This window comes from Mauremys reevesii, linkage group 5, assembly GCF_016161935.1.
Source record: "Mauremys reevesii isolate NIE-2019 linkage group 5, ASM1616193v1, whole genome shotgun sequence".
Classification (NCBI taxonomy): Eukaryota; Metazoa; Chordata; order Testudines; family Geoemydidae; genus Mauremys; species Mauremys reevesii.
Window position 1 is genome coordinate 41,858,440 of NC_052627.1, and position 19,655 is coordinate 41,878,094.

The window sequence follows — 19,655 nt, forward strand, 5'->3', positions numbered from 1 at the left end:
TAGGGCGGCGCCGGCCTTTGCACTCGGCTGAGGAAGCACTTCCAGGGGCCGCGCACGTGTTCGCTGCCGGGCTGGTTCCTCCTGCCATGTCGGCCTCCAAAAGAAAGAGCAGGGGGCGGCGGCCCCCTGAGAGCGGCTCCCCGGAGCCGGCGGAGCGGCCCCCGGCTCTGCTGACACTGGCTGCTGCTGACTTCTTGGAAAAAGGTACGGGGCGAGCGGCAGGCGCTGTCTCTGCAGCCAAGCGGCCGCGGCTCCCTCGCTGTGCCGGGGGCAGGAGGGGAAAGTTTGCTTGACACACCTGCCCCCAGCAAAATCCTTCCTCCTCTGTGCCTAGGGGAAGAGACTTTAAAGCCTGTAGAGTAGTTATGGGGGAAAGAGGTTTTTCAACAATCCAGTTTGCTTTCCCCGGTTCAACTGTTTACCTTTTTTGTGACTTTCCTGGACCAGTTGGGTTACAAGACATCAGCACAATTTTGGGGTTGTAGCATTTTAAACGGACTTAAATTCAAGTAAAACTCTCTCTGTGCGTATTGGGGAAAGGGGGTCATGCAGATTCAAAAAATTCGGTTTTTTAAAGTTGGTGCTACACTGCTAGAGTCGACAGTATCCTCTTCAAAAAACAAACGCACAAGCAAACAAAAATGTTATGTGCCATCTGAAATGCAAAGTTGCATACAAACATTTACTATTAGTTTGTATTTATAGATCGTTTAATAAACATACACAGTGTTGTATATCCGGTGAATTATGCAGCATAAATAAGACCATAGCGGTTATAACGTAAAGCTGCAATTTAGCCATTGGTGCCCTACAGGGCTCTATTCTGATCATATACTCATGCAAAGGCATGCTGGACAGATCTGATAGGACTGGAACCAAAAGGCACATTTGCTACAACACAGCACAGTGTATATAATATGGAATAAATATAGGCCCTAATCTTGCAAATACTCTCATATGTGAGTATTCCCATTGATTTTAATGGGACTTGTGTGTAAGCATTTGCAGGACTGGAACCATATAAGTGTTCTTCAGTGTAAAAACAGATACTAAAAGGCTTGTACGAGAGCAGGCTACCACTCACTGAGGTTGGCCATACTATTAAATAGAGGTTTTGGATTTTTAAATGTTTTTTTCGTCTTTTCTGTATGCAACCCTATTTATTCAAACATAAATAACTCCACAGAAACTACTAAGTAAAGTTAAAAACTAAAATAACAAGGAGTCCGGTGTCACCTTAAAGACCAACAGATTTATTTGGGCATAAGCTTTCGTGGGTAAAAAAACCTCACTTCTGTGAAGAAATGAGATTTTCTTTTTTACCCACGAAAGCTTATGCCCAAATAAATCTGTTAGTCTCCTCTCCAAGTTAAAAACGAAGTAAGAAAGCAGTAATGTTAAATGATTAAAAAAAAAAAAGTCATGCTCGTTGCTCCTTTAAGAATGAAAGTATACTGTTCTCTGTTTTTGCTTACCCTCTTCGTGCTGCAGCATCTCTCAATTAAACGGAACTATTCACTAGTGGACTCAAGTATTTAAACAAAATATTGCTCTGTTGCAGAAATATTTTTGTAGAGACACGGCTCCTGTGTTGTGCTGTTCTTTTCAGTGGCCACCTGTCCACCACATTAGATATTGAAAAGATTGGTAATGGGACATGCAGACCTTCTCCTCTGTATCACTGGTTCAAATCTGGAGCATGGTGATAGTGACCAAAAGTTATAATCAGATAGCTGTTCAGAAACCTAGCTGAATAGGACAGAACTGTCTTCCCCGCTCCTCTCTCTCCCGCCCCCAAATAAAAAAATAGAGACTGAATGCCTGAAGAAACTGGCTCAAGAAAGATAAAGAGGAGTTGTAACCTCTTCCATCTGAGTGGTAGTCAAAAGGCGGCACATGTACTCAAGCTGCCTTGAAATTAATTGTGGCTCTCTGTCCAATTCCTCATGTGCTTAAGCCACAAAACCCAACATTATGATTCACTCTCTAGCGTTAGAATTGAATAAGTGTAGATACTGAACAGACATGCTTGTTTTTGTTGTGTAGTGAATCTTACAGCAGGGGTAATGACAATGCAACTGTTTCATGTCAGAACAGAGGAGTTTTGTTTGCAGTCTTGTCCCTCTGAGTTGGCACATGTTATAAGTGCTAAGTTCACTTATTGTACAAAAGAATGACATATTTTCTCTAATATTTTAGCAGATGACAAAGTTCCTACAATGTACAGAAGAGTCCTTGTGCAACTAGGACTCAACAGTATGAAATCAGCAAATATATGCATCGGTCGACCAGTCTTGCTTACCAGTACAGATGGGAAACAAGAGGTGAGATTTCTTTTCCTGTCTGTTAGGCTAATTTTGTGCTTGGCTAAGTGGTGGATTGGAGTTAGGTCACAAGTGGGAGATGAGTTTGAAGATTTCAAAATTCCAGTTTTGAATTCTAGTTCTCCACACAATTTAGTGCAGTTATGTGTTATACTTCAGGATTGGAAAAGCAGATGAATTGTGCATCAGGCTGTTTTTGCAGCTTGGTGTTGAGCCTTATGCACAGCTTCTGATTGCTCGTTGTCTGGATTTAGCTAGTGCCATTAATTGTTTTCAAGAATATTAAGTCACTCCATTTTATTTATTTATTTATTTATTTATTTTTTTAAATAGTGAAGGGGAACGAACCCCAGACTGCTGACAATGCGCTTCCATTATCTACAGAAAAACTCTGCCCTTAGTTATATATTCTCTCTCCACTCACAAAATTTAAGCCTTATATTTTTAGAAAGCATTTTAGTTCAGCCCTTAAGGAGTCCAGTGCTAATTGTTTGTGGAATATTTCATTTTAACACCATTCTTAATCGCTTGTAGAGTTTGACTCAAAAGGCATGAAGGGTTTTTCACCTTTCACTAGGAAATGACAACCCAAAAAAAGCTCTTAATCACCAAGTGTGTTTTTTTTTTTTTTATTTGAAACTCTATGTAGGTCTGTACAGCTTGGCCAATTGCAGGCTTCCCAGGAGGGAAAGTTGGCCTGAGTGGAATCACTCAGAAGAATCTGCGAGTGAAACCTGGTGAGGCAGTCACTGTTCAGCCTGTGATCGGTGCAGTGGTGCAGGCAGAAGAAGTAGATGTGAAGCTGAGGTTTGGAATTTTTCTGTGAACATTATCTTACCTCCTAATGTGCATTCGTTCTAGAATCTGTGTGTTATAGCTCAAGTTCAGGCCTGTTGTAGGTGGATGCAGGTCCATTTTGCATTTTAATGAGACTACTCGTGCTTAAAGTACTGACGGGATTGGGACCTCATATTGTTTTGGGAAGTAGCATAGTACTGCCTCCTGTAACCCCTCCTGGGCTGGAGACCTGTGAGAGTTCTGCACTCAGAAGATTCGATGAGTTGCGCTTTAGGTAAATTGACTGAAATGTAGCCTGCATCCATTTATAAATTGCATATTTGTGTCTCAGGTAACCGATAGGCACTTCCTGCTGTCTTCCTGCTGTCTGGGTGCTGCAAAACTGCATTAACAGAAGTCTTGGAGATACTAAACTGAGCGGAATAGTCTGACTGGGTTTGAAGGAGCTCCTGTTCCCTAAGACCTTTTAGTATAATCTCAGATTCCCTACCTCCTGGAGGGGTTGAGGAAGCAGCACTGACCACTTAACTGGTTGCTTTGGGGCTTTCCAAACCCATCCTGTCCAGCTGGTATATTGAGGTGTGCTGTCATCTTGTAGGATCTGCGTGCGTCCTTGAGGGCAATTTCCTTGAAGCTTCCCAGGAGTCTCTCTTGGGAGCCGTAGAGCTGCTATCTGCTCTCTCCCAGCAACAGTCTGGAACTTCGTGCTTTAAAACCCTTACGCCACCCTTGGCCAGAGGGGCAGGGCCAGTCCTGCCCACGTTAGCTCTTCCACCCCGTGACACTGGTGTGGGGTTTGTATGCTCCATCACAATTTGTTGTTAATAATCCAAAAGGAAAAATAAAATCACAAAAGGAAGCATGTCAGGATAATAGGAAATAGGAGCTAGCAGGCGTTTTATATATTTATTAGTTTCTTGACCTAATATATCCTTTAGCAACAGAAGTTGTGCTGAGTTGGTTCAGGCAATTCTTTGTGACCATAAGATCAAAAAAAGTTTGTAGTTTGGTTTCAGGTTATTTTAAAGGATGAGCATGGTCTCTGCTTGAAAGAGATGCCGTCAGGTTAAAAGTAATATTAGAAAAAGTCGTTACTTGTGTTGTGAATATTGTAATTAAGAGGCTGATGCTGCAGAGTCCTTACTGATAGAGTAGTTGAGGCCAAAAGAAGTATTTATGTGAGTGTGGAGTATTCACATTAGGAAGAGTGAAATAATCTTACAAATCTAACTTTCCTTTAAAAATGTAAATTGTCTCTGGCAATGCTGTTAGTGTAGATTTTGCATTTGCTTAGGTAGAGCAACTAGACTTGAGCCCTGTGATTTTGTTTTTGTATAATTGTCACAGCTGTCTGTGCTCTCAGAGGACTATAGGATCAAACCTGTGGTCCATCTAGTCCTGTATCCTGTCTTGTACAGTAGCCAGTACCAGATGCTTCAGAGGAAGGTGTAAGGAATCCCTGAGCGGACAGTTAAGGTCAAGCTTTTTCTAACTCCATCAGTTAATGCTTGGTTTAAGCCTTGAAGACCACCTTGCAGACCACTGCTATTCTCTCAGGAATCAAACTGGGGTATATGTGTGTAAGTGTGTAGTTATCCACAGGGCCACTGTTTGTAGCCCAATCTGGAATGTAGCTTCCACTTGCCCTCATGAGGGCTGCTGCTGTCTGTCTTCTGTAGAGCCCGAGTTCCCAGCTCTGCATAGTATGTGGTGTGGGGAAGCAGGAACTGGCCCTGGAGCCCCAGGTGGCAGTAGTAGTGTTCCAGCCTTTTCCCACACTCTTGGTGTTGAACTGGTAGAATAACCAAAGTTAAGGGGACATAGGAAGGAAAAGAGTGTTCCTGTCTCTACTCCAGTGTTGTTAGCTTTAACAATTTTACCTTGACTCTTGGAATGTTTCACATTTTGTTAAAACTGAACTCCTGGATTTATGAGTTTTAGTGAGAATCTCAGCTTTCCTTTAAAAAAAAGAAAAAAGAAAAAAAAGAATAAAAAATTTTTTAGCCCTCGTAGGGTTGCCAGTCTTGGTTGGACGTACTATATTTCTGAAGGCTTCATCACATGACATCTTTAATTAAAGATTAATCTTTGTCCTGGAGTCTACAGGAATTAGTCCTGGAGGGTTGGTAACCCTGTGTGTGGAGAGAAAGTTGAAAATATGAACCCTAAAGACTCATGACACAAGAAAGCAAATAAAAAGAACCTAACATTGATTGATTATATTTTAAAATGTCATGATTTTCAAGTCAGTCTGATAATTTCATGGGCACTGACTCGTGGTGTGTGTGTGTGTGTGTGTGTGTATTGACTCTTCACACAATGCACAGTCAACCTATGGAACTCCTTGCCAGAGGATGTTGTGAAGGCCAAGACCATAACAGGGTTCAAAAAAGAACTAGATAAATTCACAGAGGATAGGTCCATCAATGGCTATTAGCCAGGATGGGCAGGAATGGTGTCCCTAGCTTCTGTTTGCCAGAAACTGGGAATGAGCGACAGGGGATGGATCACTTGATGATTACCTGTTCTGTTCATTTCCTCTGGGGCACCTGACACTGACCACTGTTGGAAGACAGGATACTGGGCTAGATGGACCTTTGGTCTGACCCAGTAGGGCCATTCTTATGTTTTTATGTTCTTATGTACAAAATTAGACCTAAAAATACAAGTGTTACAGCACACTACTACTGAAAAATTGCTTCCTCTCCTTTTTACCATATAATTATAAAATCGATTGTAATATAGATACTGTACTTACATTTCAGTATATAGTATATAGATCAGTGTAAAAGTCATTGTCTGTATGACATTTTAGTTTGTACTGACTTCGCTAATGCTTTTTATGTAGCCTGTTATAAAACTAGGCAAATATCTAGATGAGTCGATATACCCCCTGGACGACATTTGCATACCCCCACTGGTTTAAATGACCGCAAGAGATTTACTTAGATGTGTAAAGGTAATTAAATACATACGTGTTTGCTGCATTAGGGTCATAAAATTGTATTGCGACTTGAAGTTTCTCAAAAATTTGTGATATGTTTCTTGTCCTAGAATTTTCTCCTTGATCAGTCAAAATATTTGGGGAAGAGACTTTGTGATTAGTAGACTTAGAACTCCCTCTGTTGACCATAATTTTAGTTGCAGTTTCTGTATCTGGTATGTTTTTTTTTTTTTTTTTTTTTAAGAAAAGTTTTGCTTTAATTTATGTCTTTTGAGAAGCATCTTTTTCTTTTAGTGTAAAGAGAAAAAAGGAGAGTTTGTGATGATCACCTACAAGTATTTCAAGGGTGTAAATGTAAATGCCAAGGAAGTGGAAGAATTATTTAACATGGTTACAGAACAAGGTAAAATTAGGGAAGAAACAGAGAGAGAAAATTTAGGCTAACTATCAGGAAAAAAAAATCCTGAATGTAATGTATTAGACTGTTGATACTCTTGATAGGTAAATGGTTTAACATCCCTCATTTAAAACTGGATTGAATGAAGTACAGTATTAGAGAATATACTGCAGGGAAAACCTTGTACAGTCGGAGTAAAGGGCTTGGTCCTCAGATCTGCAAATGCTCACATTTGTGCTTACCTTTACAAATGCATGTATTGCCCATAAAATCAATGGACTACTCATGTATGAAAGTATTTGCAGGCCTGCGGGATAAAATTAGTTTTTTTTTTCTAAATCATTTACTGATTCAGTAAATGAACTAACCACCCTCACTGTAAGTCAGAACAGTAGTCACTTGGGAGATATATGTATCTCATGCTTCTCGTTTTAAGGAATGATAAATCTTGACTTATATTGTTGTAAATATAGTATTTTATATGAAAAATCCAAAGACATGTTAATATTTAAACTGGTTGTTAGTTAGCCTTAGAGCAAATATATTTACATTGTATTTATGACTATACTGCAATGAGTCAAATAGAGCAAGTTGTAAATTTGCCCGTCAGTTTCTTCTGTTTGCAGAATTAAATTATATCCTATACTGCAAAACAAAGAATTTACTGTTAATGAGTAAATCATGGGTTATCGATATTATAGACTGATTCTGTTTTTAGATTTACTAGGGGATTGTAAAATTGTTTTTCATCACAAACACAGGGACAAAGACGCCTGTATTAATGTTGAAGACTTGTCTGCCTGTCTTTTGCGAAATCTAGGTAAGTGGTTTGTTTTTTGTTTTACATATATATTTTAGTAGAGAAGCCATTTTTTGAGAGTAAATATCAGTCACCCACTATCTTCATCAAAGGCTTATTCCAAAATGACTTTTGCCTCTTCAGCACTTCATCATAAGACTCTAGCTTGTTTTACAAAGTCCTTAAACTTTTTATTGACCTATTCATTCTGGGTGACATCACCTCAGTACGGTGTGAATATCAAATAATATACTTGCATGAAACATAGTTCAGTTCATTCTGAGATGGTTTAAAAGTCTTTCTTGGTCTTCTGCATTATAATGCTATGCACTCCCAACAATTGTGGTTACGAATTTATTTCTGTTATGAGGAGAGAGAATTCAAAACTCTGCCATGAGGTCGAGCATAGTTTTTAGTGTATTCAGCATATTTGACACCCTGAGCCACCCATCATGTTGGACAAAGCTGATGCTCTTTGTTTTGTAGATAGCCAGGAGTGAGTTAGAAGGGACAGGAAATTATCTTACATAGCTAAAAAAGATTAGTCCACCTACTCAAACATTTAATTGCTATGGAGTAGAAGCAATGGATTGTACTTGATCAGTAGATTAATGGTGGTATTGCCGACCCCACAAGTTAAAAAATCATGAGATTGGATTAAAATCATGTGATTAAAAATAATCCAAAATTTATTTTTAATTTGCCTTCTGGTTTGGGGCTGTTATGCTGCAGTTGGGTCACATTTTCAAGCTGCTCTCTGCAACCAGGGGGGCTAATTTTTTTTTTTTTTTTTTTTTGAGAGAGAGAGAGAGAGAGCTGAGTTTCTCACATAAACACATGACTCCAGGAGCTGGGATTTAAAGTAAAGCATCCTGTCTCATAAGACTTGTGATAAATCTTGAGACAGTGGAAGACACTAATAAATAGAGAGTTTAAGGAACTGTCTTTGCTTGAAATATAATCTGTATCTTTTTATGAGCTCCAAAATTTAAAACAACCAGAAATATACCAATGGCCAGTCATTCAGAATATTTATCCTTGTGGAGGCTGGCTATGTTTGAAGGGATCATTTTAGATGAGAACTGTATTTTCCTGTCTTTTTATCACCTTGTCTTTTAGGACAGTTAATTTGTGACATCTGTTTTAGAGGTTTACTGATGAAAAATTGTTCTAATTCATTCATATTTGAAAATTATTGCTGGAAAATAAGATTAATATGTTTTTTTTTATTTACTAAAATTTAATCTTCTTGTAGATGGGAAGATAGTTTTGCCAGGCAACCTTTTGCATCTCACTTTCTATGGCAAACCTTGCAACTTGATGGTGACGAAGGTGAAAGGAACGGATGGGGCCCTGCTGAAAATGCAGAGAAGTACTGTTTTCGGTGAAACACAAGAGCCAGTCCTTGAGAAGACTGACTTGGAGACCAGTGCTCTAAACTTGTCTTTGCAGCTCAGAAAGTTGGACATAGAAGACAACCAGGAAGGAGAATCTACCAGCACTCCATGCAAACCGATAGCTCAAAGTTCACCAGTTACTTCAAATGCTGTGGTGATAGGGGGTGAGCAGGATTATGACCGGACAGATGAATTCTGTGATGAGGGGAATGTCAGAGACCTTGTTGATGGTTTTGAATCAATCAGAGATGAAGACAGTGTGAGATTGCCACCCACTGGCAACACTGGAGCAAAATGCAATTTGGATACATTTTACTTCATTTCTTCAAGAACTAGAGTCAATTTCATGGAGAATCGGACCATTGCAACAGAAGAACCTTACCTATCTACCCTTACCTATGACATGATAGGTGGTTTAAGCAGCCAGCTACAAACTATTAGAGAAACAATTGAACTGCCCCTGAAGCAGCCTGAATTGTTTAAGTGTTACGGTATGATGTCTAAGAGTTGGTTTTCTTAATCTAAGACAAAGTTTTTCTTTAACTTACCACTTCTTTCACCCATTTTAACAATTCACTCAATATGAAACACATACTCCCTCTCTGCATGATACAGATTTGATGTACTTTAGTTCCCAGCTAAACTCTGTTATAATGATCTTCTTTACAGTTCCTTTTTAAACAACCAAATGTTTAGGCTGTAAGGATCATGCCTTAGAGAGAAGAGTCTGTGAAGGTGTAGTAACCCATGGGAACTCATGACAAGTAGCAAGGAGTTATAGAGTCAGTCACTTGAAAAACACAGGTACTCTTCTGTAACTTCACTGCTTAAAGTCCGTTTTTATAGAGTTCCCTTAAAAAAAAAAAAGGCATTCAATGTAAAGATTGTCTAGCCAATCAAATTCTAGTTTTTACCCTCATCTCCCTCCTCTTTTAATTCCCTCTGTCTGCAAATTATAGACAAGAATATAGTGCAGTTCACCCATGTGAATAGGAAAGGATGCAATGATTTAAACATTAAAATTATTTATTATGATGTTTTCTTAGATTAAATCAGTGTAAAACAAGATGGGACAAAGCACTAGAGAGTACTGTAGGGAACAATAATCCTTCATTTGCACAGATGGATTAGATGATCTTAATAGGTGTTTTCTATCCATAATTTCTAGGACAAGTTAAAGTCCCCGGGAAGTTTTTCTAAAAAGGGAATAGATAGGAGTAGGAGAGTGGTGTGGCTGCTATTCTTACAGGTTTTTGAAGTAAACCCTGTTGTCTGCTTTGACCCATAAATCACTTTGTGTGGAGAGATTGTGTGACCTAGGTGAGATGAATCTGCCAAGGTGAGGGAAATAACCAGGTTTTCACCCTCAGAATCATTTTTGTCAGTAGGGGGATTACTTGTCTCTCTCTGGAATGGCCAAGGTGTTTGACTCCCCAACCCACGTATGTTCTGAGATCCATGTGGTCTTGGGAGATGGGCCAGAATTTGGGGAGGGATAGCTCGGTGGTTTGAGCGTTGGCCTGCTAAACCCAGGGTTGTGAGTTCAGCCCTTGAGGGGGCCACTTAGGGATCTGGGGCAAAATCAGTACTTGGTCCTGTTAGTGAAGGCAGGGGGCTGGACTTGATGACCTTTCAGGGTCCCTTCCAGTTCTATGAGATAGGTATATCTCCATATATTATATTCATTGCAGGGGCCCTATGCCTCTGCATTGCTTCTCCTCTGGGGGGATGTGGGTTGTTGGAACAGAGGGACAATCCATGTAAGACAATGATGGGTGTGTCAGTTTATATTACGTAGGGCTTCCCTCTGGGTTTCTGTGGGATGATGCCATGGGGAATGCCCATCCATGCTCTGTCCACAGAGCCCAAACCTCAAGATGCACCAGGGGATTTCATGTGCCAGGGACAAGGAAGGGATGCTGCTGCAAATCCCGTACCATACCACAGGTGACATCTGGATAATCAGCATTTCCTCTGATAATGGCATCAGAGAGATGATCAAGCCCCATATTTACTTCAAGATCATTAGGCTTGAATACAGTAACTCCTCATTTAACGTCATCCCACTTAACGTTATTTCAATATTACGTCCCTGCTCAGTTAGGGAACATGGTAGTTTAAAGTTGTGCAATGTTCCCTTATAACGTCATTTGGCTGCCTGCTTGTAAGATTCTGTGGAACAACAGCGACTTTACAAGGGAGCATTGCACAAGTTCCGCTTCTCCGCCTCCTTGCCCTCCCTCCCAGCCCTTCCCCACTGCCAAACAGCTGTTTGGAGGTACTTAGGACTTTGGGGGGGAGGGATGTGGCATGCTCCGGAGAGGAGGTGGAGTGGGGGTGGAAAGAGAGGGGCCTGGAGTGGAGCAGGGACAGGAAGAGGCAGGTCTAGAGCATTCCTGGCAAAGTCCAAGCCTGTTCTTCTCCAGGGAAGCTGCTGTTGCTGCACGCAAAGGTGCTTCCTAGCATCCTTGCCTGCAGCAGGCTGTGCCTGTGTGGGGTAAGCCAGGGGCACTTCCCAACCACAGTACAGTACTGTACTGTACAGTATATAATGCCTTTTGTCTGCCCCCGAAAAATTTCCTTGGGACCTAACCCCCCACATTTACATTAAATCTTATGGGAAAATTGGATTCGTTTAACATTGTTTCACTTAAAGTTGCATTTTTCAGGAACATAACTACAGCGTTAAGTGAGGAGTTACTATATGTGGTTACCTGCAGTACAGTAGCATAGGGATTGCATACTAGACCAGACACTTGGTCTCTTTCCTTCACATTGACAAGCATCAGATGCATCAGAGGAATGTGCAACAATTCCCTCGGTGGACGTTAAGGAGTAACCTGGCAATAGAGGAAGTTTCTTCCTAACTCTTGTCAATTAATGTTTAGTTTTTTGTTCTACTTGCATATGTACTCCTAGGGGTTGGGCTTATCCATATAGAATCCATAGTTCTCAGGAAATTTATCTCGTTAGATTTTATTCCATCACCTCTGTGGTATAATTGGTCCTCTTTGTATAGTTTATTGCCAGGTTTACAATATTTCATTGACCGTTTGTCTTTCTACCATATTTCAGTAATGCTCATTCTGCCAAGATCCATTGTCAGGAATTCTAGTCCACCTATTTTTGTCTTTTAAACTTTTGTTTTTTAATTTTTGGGTGTGTGCCTGTTTTATTGGACTCTAGGCAGACATTGTTTAATTTTTCCGGAATATACTTGTGTTCCGAACCTGTCTCTCCTTCCAGTTTGGCTGTAATTTCTCTTGTTTTAATTATATGCAGAGACACCTTGTTTTACCGACATTCCTGGCAGATGCCCTTGTTTGACCTTAGTGCTCATCAGTAGCTGTCATCTATCCCCAATCTAATATTTGCTATTACAGAGGCACATTCATTCTTATATTTGGTATTTCCAGTCTTTTTAATAATATTATTTAGGGTGTGTGAACCTGTAATGAAGTGGAGTGGATTTTATTGTGCTGGAGGTTTGTACAAACAATATTGTAGGAATCTTGAGTAACATAATAAAGATTTAATTAATGCTAGGCTTTCAATCAGAAGTATTTCAATAGGATTATTGGGAAAAATAGCATTTTTATATAATAGGTTTGTTAAAAAATAGTATATACCTATACTTCTTAAATAGAAGCATGTAGAATATAGAAATCGGTAATGTAGACATGTATATTGTGGAGCATGGTGATTTGATTTGTTCACAACTGCCTTAAGCACAAGTAACACTTTTCTCTCTTTGTGTTTTAAAGGAATTCCTCCTCCTAGAGGGGTGCTACTGTATGGCCCCCCAGGTACTGGGAAGACCATGATTGCTAGAGCTGTTGCAAATGAAGTGGGAGCCCATGTTTCAGTTATTAATGGTCCTGAAATTATAAGCAAGTAAGTTCATCTAATTTATTACATCAGTGACTTAGAGACATTGGGCCAAATTCTGTACAGGCTTATATCCATTGGAGTTGCACATTGTATAAATATGTAGAACTGGGTCCAGTGTATATGTCCCAAGTCTCAGAAGTTCATGGGGAAGGGATTATGCTGCTTATTGTTCTAGAGTGAAAATTATAGTTGTCACCTCCCAGTTAAATGAAGTAACAGGAGGCTGGTTTCATTCCTTTGAAGAGGAATCTTTTCTAGTATAGTACAGAGAGGTGTGTATGGCAGTGGAATGGGGGAAAAAAGGAAATAATTTGATACATAATTAGTAAGATAATTAGAACTGCATCTGCATGCCAGTTGTATGTCCAAAAAGGACTGTTTGTTAAAGCACAGTAAAATAAAGGATGAGGCTATAGATGAGAATTTGTCCAGGCAGCATTGATTTAGTTGTGGAAAAACTGGAATCTCTGACCTAGATGGAGATAAACTATTTCCCCTAATTTTTGCTGGCTACAGATGGGTCATATTTTTAAAAAAGTATAAATTCTGCCTTAGTCTCTTGTCCTAGTGGAAATGCACATTTAAAATAACCTTTGTGACAAGCCACACATTCTCTGGGATGCTTTGAAGGTTTGAACACCATCTTGTGGAAACTCAAGGAATAGAGTCCTGCCCCAACTTGGAAAACAATAAAAGTTCTGTTACTAAAATACTGTGATTGTTTCAGGTTTTATGGTGAGACTGAATCAAGATTACGACAGATATTTGCTGAAGCCTCTCAACGGTACATTCATTTTAGATCATTCTGATTACATACATGTTCATGTGTGATACTAATTTTTGATATTATTGTGTAAAGAAAAGCTTATGAAGTTCTCTGGATTGTAATATTTTTCCTGCAAAGGTATTTTAAATGTAGGTAAGTTTTTATTTATATACATCTTGGCGCAAAGGAGAGTAATGATGTTCTAATCTACAAATTTAATGGTTTTGGTCACTTATTAGAAATGCAATGTCATTTGTATATTACTCTAAACCAATTAGCATGTGTCCTAAATAAAACATTACATTCTCATCCTAGTTGGCGTTAGAACTCAGAACTCTCACTTGCAATAGAAAGGAACCCAAGCCGGATAGATTGGATCCAGATCCGAAGTTTGTTTACTTTAGTTCCAAGGATGTTTAGATGCAAAGATTTAATTTGGACTGATTTCTAATTTCCAGTGGAAATGTTCTGCCACTTGAGCCAAAAGAGAGACTCATTTAGTTTAAATCAGAGAAGCCCATCTTCTGTTTTACCCATATTTCGTCATAGAAACAGAATGGTACAAAGTTGTCACTGACATCATTGAGCGGAAAAACAAAAATCTTGTTAAAATCTTACAGAATTTTAATGTTGTGTTTTTTGAAAAACCTGTTGGCGTGGACATGAAAGTTGTGATTACTGTGGGAAGGTAGTATGTACTTAAGTGTGTTTAATGGTTATCTGAACCATGTGTGACTGCACCTATCGGGCCAGGTTCAGTACTAAAAAATTTTCACTCAAGTTTAACCAATACAATTGTAAACTAAATTCATTTGGAGGGCCAAATTCAACTGAGGACAGGAGCAAGGGAGAGCCCAGCTTGACTTTTAAGTCCCAGTTGAAATTTGTAGGGACAGCAACTAGAAAAGCCATCTTTTTACTTGTCAGCAGAATAAGGTCAGTATAGAATCTGAGAACAATAACATTTTACAGAGTTGTATATTGGAGCAGAAACATACTTCAGGCTTGAAAGTTTCAGTTACCTTGGAGGTTTGGGTGCCCATTAATTTTAATGGGAATTGGGTGTCCATATCCATTAGTTTTGAAAATCGAAGCCTAAATGTTTTAAATGCTACTATGTACAATTGGCAGATAAGTTGCTTTTATTTATTTTTCTTTCAGTCGTCCATCAATTATATTTATTGATGAGCTGGATGCACTCTGTCCGAAGAGAGAAGGGGCTCAGAATGAAGTAGAAAAAAGAGTTGTAGCTTCATTACTAACATTGATGGATGGCATTGGCTCAGTAAGTAAAGTATATTGATACAATTAGTGTATTAAGGGGAAGAACTGAATAAACTGCATTAGGTTTTGTAGCACAGTGAGGCTAGCATAAGATGAATCAGAAGAAACTTTTAGACAGCAATCTAATATCCTCATTGAATTTAAGGGAAAAGAAAGAGAAGATGTGTGTCCCTTACTAATTATAGATAGGGTTAATACTAAGAAGTGATTTCCTTCAGTAAATTACATTTATTTTAAGAGTATAGCACCATATTGTTGTGGCACTTCACAGAAATTAAACCTCAAATATAATACGTCTGTGTATTTTGACATTCAGAGACATTTTTGAACTGCAAAAGAAAAGAGTATATACCTTCTTCCGTTTGCTTTTTGTCCTTCCCCATCTCCCACTTTTTTGATTTTTGGCGATAAATGTAAGACTTCAGAGGCATCTTTTTATCAAATCAAAACAGAGAGATTATTCGGAAATTAAATGAAAATACTGTTGGTAGTGTTTTTGTTTTGTTTTTGTTTTTTCCATCTGGCCTGGATTGCTGAGGGATCCAAAATCCACATTAAGATACTCTTTCAGTTCCCATACTAAATATTTAGGGCCTTGTTGACTTCAATGATCTTTCAAAGGGGATGGTAGGAGTGTGAGGTGTGTGGTTTTTTTACACTGAGTTAGAAGCAGTGTGTATAAAAATCTGGTGGATGTTAACTGCAAGTTTCCCTTAATCTCCTGCATAAAGTTTTGGCAGCTCAAATAGCCCTCTATATAAGGCTATAGGGAGGGGATATTTCCTATTGGCAAAGACCGATGGATCTTCTTGCTAAGGGTAGAGTCTTTTTGAGGAAATTCTGAACACCACACTTTCAAATCTCTCTCTTACTTCTTATATAGAGCTCTTCATCTATAGCACCACTTTTCAGATGGGGAAACTAAAGAAAGAAAGGTGGAGAGAGTTGAGTAAGGCCGCTCAGCAGGATAATGTGAGTGTGGATAAAACATAGGTTTTACGATTTCTAGTCCACTATCCTGCTACTGCATGGTGGTGCCTCTGACTTCATAGACTTGTAGACTTTGAGGTCTGAAGGGACCATCATGATTGTCTAGTCCACAGAACTCGCCCATCCATGCCTGTAATAGACCCATAATATCTGGCTGAGTTTCTGAATTACCATATATACTCGTTCATAAGCTGAATTTTTTTAGTAAAAAAGGGAAGCCCCAGAGAAGGGGGTTGGCTTATGAACGGGTATAGAGAGGGAGAGGTGGGACACAGCCTCTCCCCCCAACGGAGGGAGCAAGGGGAAGCAACACAGCCAGAAGGGAAGAGGCGGGGCCAGAGTCTGTCCTCTTCTGGCCATGCTGCTCTCCCTCCAGCCTCCGAAGCAGCTGCAGCTCCGGGGCTGGCAGGCTGCAGTTATGCCGCTCGGCCCTGGCCTGCCAGAGCAGGCTGCAGCTGCGCTGCCCAGCCTGCCGGAGCAACTCCAGCGAGGCCAGAGACATCCTCCCCAGATAAGGTGGGAAGGGATGGGATGGGGAGAGTGTGGGGGTCCTGGGTTAGGGTGGGGTCATGTGGGGGGTGGTCACAGGGGTTACTCCGCTGACTCCCAGCTCCTCCCCCCCACCCCCCAAAAATTTTCCCCACCAGTTGCTGTCCTGGCGCGCTGGAACACTTTGTTTACTTAGGTTTACCTCCGTGCCTGCGGCTGCTCGAGGTAAACAAACCATCTCCGCCCACCGGTGGCTTATCCTGATGGCCCAGGAGCCAAAGTTTGCCGACCCCTGAATTATAGGGTCGGCTTATGAACGGGTCATAAAATGTTTCCATTTTTACTTATCCATCTGGGGGAGGTAGCGGGGGGGGGGGGGTCAGCTTATAAACAAAGCAGCTTATGAGCAAGTATATACGGTACTCAAATAATGATTTAAAGACCTTCCCAGTCATCACCCTAGAACAAATGTTCTGATACATACCACTAAATCAGATCCTCTTCTAAGAGGAAGACCATTTTCACTATCTGGAAATATGTTGTTAAATACTGAGTGAGCCCCACATTTTTGGAGAGGGTAGCCTTTTCTTTTATAAGTCAGAAAGCAAATCTCAGCCTTTTCATCCCTGTTCCAAAATAGATCACAGTATGTTCTGGTTATCCTAAGGAGTAGTACCATGCTGGAGGAAGATTGTCTGTGTCTGTCTGTCTCTTTCTTGGCCTAATGGGCATGGAATACCTTTGTAAAGAGATGAGTCCTTTCTCTTTTGTCTGGGATTACTTTATGAATTTCTGCTCCATTTCTCCTTCCTCCGCCCCCCCAATAAAAAAAAGTGTCACCTTAGGGTTGTTTTTTTTGGGGGTCACTTAAAAAAAAGGAGGAAAATATTATTTATTATGATTGCTAATGTAATATTGTTACCTTCTTGAAATACTTTAGTTTCAAACTCTTACATTTTTTTAGCTTTAATGCTTTTAGTTTTTCTCATATTTCCAGAGAAAAATATTCTCATAATAAACATTTAAGAATAAAAATACTTGAGGAGGGTAGAGGTGCTTCTGGATCTTAATGAGTGAATCAGTTAATCAATTATAAATTCTCTTTGGAAACTTGATTTGCTACTTTACACTGACTAACCTGAAAGATGAGTATTTGTATACTCTTTATGGGCTAGTGTAACTAGAGATTTCTTCTGTTTGCGTTCGACAGTTTGAATTTCTGTATAGCTTCCTTCTTTTTGATTGTCTGCCTGAGTATATTCATCAGAATAATGGCCGCCATCTTGGGTGATTTGAGGTGGCAAGGACTGTCATACCACCTGGCTCATTTGGGCCAGAACATTAAACCTGACCCAGAGAGCAGCATCCAAGATTTTGTAGAATTTTGACTTCCGGGGGTTAAAAAAAGAGTTTCTTTCCCCTTCATTAAGGAGATTAATCCATCTGGGAGCTATAGTAGGTGTAGCCAAAGGAGGAGATAAAGATTATAGATGTCATTCTTATCTCATCTCAGAGGTAACAACCTAGAGGATTACTGGAACCCATTGTAGTCCATTATGTGGTATTGTCTGTTTAATGGGAACTACAACTGGTCAGGATTTTTCTGTTGCAATGATTTTCCAAGGGAAAATTCAGTTTTCTGCAAAATTTGAAATTTTTGTGGTGATTTCCCCCCCCTGGCAATTTTTTTATATATATAACATTTTCTTTTCCCCTTGGGTCATTTTGATCTGAATCAAAATATTTTGGTTTGTTGAACTGACCTGAAACAATTTTTGGGGGTCAACTCAATATTAAACTTCATTTCCCTATTGTAGTGAATTGTCCCATGGGGAGTATAGTTGATATTCCCATGTTCTCCTTTGGGCTGTGTTCCCTGATATGATTATATTGCCCAACATGCAACACTATCTTTTCTGGGATTCAGCAGCATGGTGCCTCATGGTAGTCACATGTATGGAGGTGCATCATGGAAGATGTAGTCTGGAGGCCATGGTGGCATCAGGCTCCTGAACTACAGCTCCCATGAGGCAATGTGCTACAATAGGAAAATGCAGTTTAATGTTGAGTTGACTCAAAAAAAAGTTTCATGTTAGTTGAGCAAACCGAAATAAAGCGTTCACTCATTTCTGAATTGAAAATGTTCAGAACTCTGCATCCTGCGAAAAATTAAGGTATTTCAACTGTTTCTCCCAATTTTGGACAAAAACAAATGTTGAAATATAGAAATTTCCTGTGGAACTGAAATTCTTTTGCTCAGCTCCAATGGGAACAATATTATCCTCCCCAGCTTGATACCATGGGCTCAGTCCCTGTCCCAAAAGTTCCAGCACATGATGATTCCTCATCTGATGAGTTGTAAAGTGCTATGTGTGTATTATTACTACTTACTCTTTTGGGGTTAGAAGAAGGCTCTAGTTTGCTTTCTGAACAAATATCTATTTTTCATAAGAATTATTCATGGGAGGTTGTCATTACTGTTGAAGTATGTGTAAATTGTGAGGTCTTTAACATCATTTTAAAATCAAACTTGTTTTTCTGTTTGTCTCATTAGGAAGATAGTGCAGGGCAACTTTTGGTACTGGGCGCTACAAACCGTCCACATGCACTGGATGCAGCACTACGCAGACCTGGGCGTTTTGATAAAGAGATAGAAATCGGGGTCCCCAATGCCCAGGACCGATTCGACATCCTCAACAAACTTCTTAATAAGGTTCCTCATCTGTTGACAACAACAGAGTTGGTGAGGCTGGCTGATAGTGCACATGGCTATGTGGGAGCAGACTTGACAGCCTTATGCAAAGAAGCAGGTAAGGTATACTGCTAGTCCCACTGAGAATTCACTTACTCTAAAAATCCACTTGACTGCTAATAGTACACACAGTATATCTCACAGAGGGACTCAAAACAATGAAATCTTTCCTCTATTTTCATATTTTTGTAAAATTTTATAACAAAATCCACAAAGAGTTTCAGAAAGTTAAGAGACTATTGGGATAGTTAAGGGGGTTGATAATGGGATCTGGAGCCTCTTGCTTTCCTGCCAACAGTTTGACTTTAGCCCAGGCTGTTTTTGAGACCAAAAGTTATCTCATGACTGTTCCCATGTGGCTGTTCTCAGCCCCTTTTTTACCATTGGCACTTCTGTTGTCTGGTCAAGGGCTAAGTGGACATGAAGACTGAAATACTCTCTCCCCACTAGAGAGCAGTATGAGGAATATTGGTTGTCTGCTGCCCGAGCCATATTGTTCTATGGACAGAGAGAGTCTCCATGCTGCCAGATCTTTAACAAGCACTTAAAATATTTTTTAAAATAATTTAAAAAAAAAGGCAATGGGAATCCTAATGTCATCTTTAGCTTAGTATATAAAAAGTCTCTTGTAAGCTGTTGGTCGGTGCATTGACCAACTGCTGGTGAATGGATTGTGACTGTTTCCAAGTATTCCTAAGAGCTTCTCTGCTCTTTCCTCAGTAAACAAAATTGTGAGGCACTAAGAGAGTTTGTATTACAGTAGTAATACAAATAGAAACAACAATTTACCTTTTTTTTTTTTTGTAAAAAAATAAACATTGAAT

The 19,655-nt window shown here is 39.7% G+C and overlaps 1 protein-coding gene across 11 annotated transcripts in view; it reads left to right on the forward strand.

The window, feature by feature from the left end:
• Positions 1 to 19,655, forward strand: part of SPATA5 (spermatogenesis associated 5) — a 310,210-nt gene that overhangs the window by 24,645 nt on the left and 265,910 nt on the right. For 8 of the 11 annotated variants that reach the window (XR_005599628.1, XM_039541982.1, XM_039541987.1 and 5 more), the window contains exons 1-9: positions 62 to 204; positions 2,200 to 2,324; positions 2,974 to 3,131; positions 7,225 to 7,283; positions 8,518 to 9,150; positions 12,424 to 12,553; positions 13,278 to 13,334; positions 14,478 to 14,601; positions 18,634 to 18,889. Coding sequence is in view for 10 of the 11 variants with exons in the window: in XM_039541982.1 (XP_039397916.1) it covers positions 87 to 204; positions 2,200 to 2,324; positions 2,974 to 3,131; positions 7,225 to 7,283; positions 8,518 to 9,150; positions 12,424 to 12,553; positions 13,278 to 13,334; positions 14,478 to 14,601; positions 18,634 to 18,889 (1,660 nt within the window). In the remaining variant the exon portion in view is untranslated. Of the gene's footprint in view, positions 1 to 61; positions 205 to 2,199; positions 2,325 to 2,973; positions 3,132 to 7,224; positions 7,284 to 8,517; positions 9,151 to 12,423; positions 12,554 to 13,277; positions 13,335 to 14,477; positions 14,602 to 18,633; positions 18,890 to 19,655 lie in introns of those variants that run through there. The other 3 variants (XM_039541985.1, XM_039541984.1, XM_039541983.1) reach the window with 2 other exon arrangements.